Source organism: Lactuca virosa, chromosome 3 (assembly GCF_052849685.1).
Source record: "Lactuca virosa cultivar CGN04683 chromosome 3, Lactuca_virosa_CGN04683_v6, whole genome shotgun sequence".
NCBI lineage: Eukaryota > Viridiplantae > Streptophyta > Magnoliopsida > Asterales > Asteraceae > Lactuca > Lactuca virosa.
Window position 1 is genome coordinate 41,123,603 of NC_136428.1, and position 5,890 is coordinate 41,129,492.

General features: G+C 34.7%; 1 protein-coding gene across 1 annotated transcript; it reads left to right on the top strand.

Annotated features, from left to right (window-relative positions):
* The first annotated feature begins 235 nt into the window (after positions 1-235).
* Positions 236-1,289, top strand: LOC145163436 (uncharacterized). Its single transcript, XM_079082275.1, has 3 exons — positions 236-323; positions 572-870; positions 1,119-1,289. Exons 1-3 carry the CDS (start codon positions 236-238, stop codon positions 1,287-1,289), a joined length of 558 nt encoding a protein of 185 aa, XP_078938401.1.
* Positions 1,290-5,890: the final 4,601 nt, after the last annotated feature.

The following is a 5,890-nucleotide window of genomic DNA, read 5'->3' on the forward strand; positions in this document are numbered from 1 at the left end:
AGAACCGGGGGATTAGCCAAAGATTACATCTTATAATCCTAATCAAAGGGATGAAATAAGGAGGACATATTTGATTAAAGGACCTTATCAACCAAAGGGGCATAGTTTTAAATTTACCTTATTTAGTAATAAGCCAAGACATTTTGTTGGGAAATGGTTTATTGATTTTCCATGGTTAGAGTATAGCATAAAAAATAAGAAAGTATATTGTTTTTGTTGCTACTTGTTTGGAGACATGGTATGGGAACAAGGTGGAAGAGATGTATTTATAACCGAAGACTTTGACAATTGGAGTAAAAAAGGCTCGTTTCAGAAACATATGGGTAATATTCAAAGTTATCACCATAGGGCCTAAGAAAAGTGTGATTTGCTATCGAGAAAAACCAATATATTTTGGTGAAGTATTGCATAAGCAAACGGAACTTGAGAAAAATAATTATGAAATTTGATTACATGCTACAATCAGTAGTTGTAGATTTTTATTGAAAAATGCATTACCATTTCGTGGACATGATGAGATGGAAAAGTCTAATAATAAAAAACTTTTCATTGAAGTCTTATCTTTGATTAGAGAAGATTTTTAAAGTTACTTTAGAAAATGCTCCAAAAAATGAAAAGTTGACTTCTCCGACGATTCAAAAAGATATTGTCAATTGCTTTTCAAAAGAGATAATCAAGTCTATTTGTGATGAAATTGGTAAAGATGTGTTCGTCATATTAGTCGATGAGTCTAGTGGTGTTTCCAAAAAAGAACAAATGGCTATAGTTTTGAGATATATTGATAAACTTGGGATTGTAAAGGAAAGATTTATTGGAGTTGTTCACGTGTTGGATACATCGTCTTTGACTCTAAAAACCGCCATCGATATCGTACTTTCCAACGACAACTTGAGTATGGCTGAGAAATCATAAAATATTTATTCCTTTAAATTTTAATATGATATTAATTTTATTTTTATTTCTTATATTTTTTATTAATTTTTTCAAATATATAGGTGAGGGGGCAAGGTTATAATGGATCAAGTATTATGAGTGGTGCATTCAACGATTTGAAATCTTTGATTTTAAATGAAAACAATTTTGCACATTATATACATTGTTTTGCACACCAAATTTAGTTAGTGGTTCTGGCGTTTGCAAAGAAACATGATGATGTTGAAGAATTCTTTGAACAACTAGCTTTGGTGGTTACTATCATTTGTGGGTCTTGTAAAAGAAAAGATATGATACGAGAGATGCAAAAAGAAAGAGTGGCAGCTGAACTTGGTATTGGTGAAATTGAAACATGAAGAGGGTTGGATCAAGAGATTTCTCCTGGAGATACTATATGGGGTTCACATTTTAGAATAAGTGTAAGCTTTTTGAATTTGTTTACATAAGTTGTTGTGGTCCTTAAATATGTCAAAGAGGAGGGGTATACTTTATCTAACCGTAATCAAGCAAAGGGTATTTTTTTCATATTTCAAGACACTTGATTTCGTGTTTCTTTTACATTTGATATTAGAAATTCTATGCCTCACAGATACCTTGTCAAAGAATCTTAAAAAAAGATCAAGATATTTTGGAAGCGGCTTCGTTAGTAAAAGGGACACAGAAAGCATTGCTAGTTTTTAGAAAAGATGGGTTTCCACAAATTTGGAAGAAGGTATGTGATTTTTGTGAAAAGCATAGTATTGGAATTGTGGACATGTCAGAATATTATGTTATCCCACGATAGCATAGGACCAATAAGACTAACCAACATCATTTTGAACTTGTGATTTTTTACACGATTTTGGTTATGCAAATTCAAGAATTTGGGGATAGATTTAGTGAAGTTGGCACGGAGTTGATGGAGAACATGGCGGCTTTGAGTCTATGTGACTCATTTTCTAGTTTTGATAAAGCAAAGTTGTTAAAGCTGAGCGAGATATACAAAAATGATTTTGACGATTCAGAAAAGGCGCAACTTAATGGGCAACTTGATATCTATTATCACCATTTGCTCCATGATGAGAGATTTTTCAACTTGAAGGGAATTGTAGAACTTTCTCATTTGTTGGTGGAAACTAGGAAGCACCTCTCTTTTCCTTTGGTTTATAAATTATTAAAACCAATTTTGGTTTTGTCTGTCGCAACCGCAACCGTTGAACGGTGTTTTTCTACAATTAAGTTCTTGAATACCAATTTGTGTAATAGAATAGGTGACGATTTTATGAGTGGTGTTTTGATTTGTAGTGTAGAAAAGGAAGCACTGGAGAATGTTAATACTGAAAATGTAATTACTCGATTTCATAAAATAAAAGGGCGAAGAGGTAAAATTTAAAACGTAACTTTGTTATGGAAGTTGCATTTTATATCTAATGAAATTGTTGTTTTTATTTTTTTCTTATTGTATATTACATGATTTTTTTTGGGATACACCTTTACTCTCATCTTGTCTCCACCCTTGCACCCAACCACACCACATCATCACCACGTCATAAGGAGTTGGTAAGCACATCATGGTCAAGCTGTCACATCACCACCATGCCACATTCATGTTTTTTATGGCCTCATTGCCTTAAGCATAAGTTTCAACTGATAAGTTTTAACATTCTCCTTTTAATGCTTTTCATTTTGTTTGCAAAACACATACACACACACGCATATATATATATATATATATATATATATATATATATATATATATATGTGTGTGTGTGTGTGTGTATGTGTGTGTGTGTGTGGAAAAACTACAAAAATGATCTCTGTGTTATGCATTTTTTAAGGAAAAATGTCTAAACCATAAAAGTTTTGGATTGATGGTCCTTTTCAATAGGTTGATTGTAGATGTGGTCTCTTTTAAACTGAAATGATTATTATACCCTTCATGTATTTAGTTTTTTTTCTTTCTATTTTCAAATATTTTATTATTACTAAGTAAAAATGGCCCCATATACCCACCCAACCCTCTCTCTCTCTTTCTCCAAAAAATATCACCACCCACCCCCATCATCTTCCTCAAACACCCTTTAAGAAGCATGTTTTCATCAAGAAACCCAATTTGAACAAGAAATCAAAGGAACAGAAGGTTATAAACCCAAAACACAAGACACATTTTCATTTTTAAACCTAACATCAAAACGTATTACAATGAAGGTTTTAAACCTATAAATGGAAGCAATACAAGGGGTTGGTGGTAGAGAAGAAGAGGGAAATATTATAGCGGTGTCACAATCGAGGTCATTTACACCAGAGTTGGTGGTGTCAAAGGGCTCTCGATGATCCCCATAATGAATATGAGAAATGGAGTATCTATCTATTGCGACATTTGCGAAAACCCTTGTTAAGGCTCTGGAGTTTATGGTGAAGATCACTAGAAACAATGGATTTCTTGGTGTCTTGTCGGCTTACCAACAATATAAATAACAGAAGGGTTGATTACTTATGTAGATTATTAGCGGCTTTAAGTTGCTTACATATTGCGATTTATCGATTAAGACATCCTATCACATATTTAACCCTCACACATTTATCTTGTAACATCCCGAAATTACAAAAATATTTTCATTTTTAAAATAGATTAACCATTTAAAATCTTTTACATAAAGTCAATGAGTATCCTTCATTTGTTTAAAATCATAAAGAGTATAAAGTTAGATTGCAAAATAGCAGAAACAATTGTCTTCGATGTGTACAATCCTACCGAGCTCTTCTCACAAACGACCTGTAAAATATTTAATCCACAACTATAAGCATAAAGCTTAATGAGTTTCCCCAGTATACCACATATTCCACCATATATATATATATATATATATATATATATATATATATATATATATATATATATATATATATATATATATATATATATATAATGCATCCACATACAATCCTTAACTTTAGCGCCAAGCAACCAAATCTCCTATCCACATACATATACCATACGCAATGGACACAACCCAAGAGTTTACTGGCCCAATCCAACTCACATACCGAGCCCCACCTAAACATATATAACATGCACATCTCAACCATACATAACGGGACCATCCTAACCATACATAACGGGCCCCGTCCAACCACACATAACGAGACTAGCCCAAGGAGTAAACGATTTCAGTCAAAGCTCCATTATCAAGAGCTACATGTTGGTCTTCCATATAATGCAACAATCATACATAGTCAGGAATCATATAGACAGTCGAACAGATGATCCATCCAAATGCAATAAATCAAATAAGAACCATGAAGTCGTACATTAGAACAAGAGTTATCAGGCTATCCAACTTGGCTGCATAAAACCCTTAGGGAAATCATTCAACATACATACCATATTATCATTACCTTAACCAATCATGACACCTATTAGTATCGTATAATCCTTAGGCAAGACTCTATCAATATAGCATACCATGACACCAAGTGTCCTATACTGCACATGCATAACAAGGAGCCATCCTAGTCAACTAGCATCTCTTACTCTAACAGTACCACTATCCTAACATATAAAGGATATAAAATGGGACATGTATCATAATGAGAAACTCACCTGAACCGAAGAACCGGAGAAGCACAACAACACTCTTACTCCTTTCACTGATCAATCCCACGAATCAACTAACACCAAATAAAGATCAATTCTCAATTGACAACCCAAATCCTTCAAGCTTGACTCCAGTTAAACTGGTCAAAAGTCAACGGTCAACAGTCAACCAAGGTCAACAACCACCACGATGTGGAGACCACTTGGTCATGTCATGGGTATGTCAGAGTAGAACAGTCGACATACAGGACATTACCACGTCGTGGGACCTCCTTGGTCACGTCGTGGGCATGTCACGACAAAACAATCGCGAATAAGATATGCACCATGTCGTGGGTCCTCCTTGGCCACGTCATGGATACTGGCAAATCACTCAATTCTTCATTAAGAGCTTAATCCCTCCATATCAAGGCTCCACACTTCAGGTCTAGTCCTTCTCATAAACTTAATGGATAAAGTTTCCAACTTTATCTATTTGGACCTCACCCCAAACCAAGATCTACAAACCTAAATCCACAATGTGCTCTATCAAGGCCAAAACTTGAGCATGGGACCAAGAACACTCAACTAAGACCTTTTTCTCACTTAATCAGAAGTAATTGGCTACAAAAATGTCATAATGAGATATGGAGTTCCCCAAACTCCAAGATCATCCAAGAAAGGACCAAAATCAACCAATAATGACCATAAAGGATCTAGACTTTCTCTTTGCATCCTTGCACCAAGAAGTAGTACCTTTCTTCACAAGCTTCACCAAATAAAGAAAACAACTTCAAGATCAAGCCACCAAGCTCATAATCATGGGTTGGAGGCTAGGGTTTCGAAATAGGGAGATGGAGGCTGATGAAGATGGCCCAATCCAATAATTAAGGTGCTTAGGTATGGAAGATACCCTAAAAATCATGGGCTTGGGCTGCAGCAGCCACCACATCGTGACATCCGTCTTGCCACGTCGTGGTATCCATCTGAACACACGCCGAATACATGTCATGCCTCGTCGTGGTCATCCATTTACCACGTCATTGTTGGATTAGTGTCTAAGTCCATAACTATAAGTGGTATGTACTTGACCCGGTTTGGCATGGTCCATTTGGGTTGCACTTCACCGGAACAATTTATATGGATAGTCTTTTGAGAATAGTATGTTTATGATTTATATTAATATATTATAAGTTCTAATATATTAATATGGAATCATATTATTTAATTAGTATTGATCAAGAATTAATTTGGAATTAATTTAGTGATCAAAAGGAACTAATTAAATATGGACTCTTATATATAGTATGGGCTAAGTTCATTTAGGTTGGGCTAAACTTGCATGGATAGTCCATGGAGTTTTTAACCCATGGATCCTATGGAAATGAAATGTCATGGGTA

Excerpts from the sequence above, each read along its gene's own strand:
- LOC145163436 (XM_079082275.1), top strand. The coding sequence starts at position 236 with ATGGTATGGGAACAAGGTGGAAGAGATGTATTTATAACCGAAGACTTT. Across the intron at positions 324-571 it reads CTCGTTTCAGAAACATATGG|AGAAGATTTTTAAAGTTACT; the intron begins GTAATATTCAAA and ends ATCTTTGATTAG. Across the intron at positions 871-1,118 it reads TAAAAACCGCCATCGATATC|TTAGTGGTTCTGGCGTTTGC; the intron begins GTACTTTCCAAC and ends CACCAAATTTAG.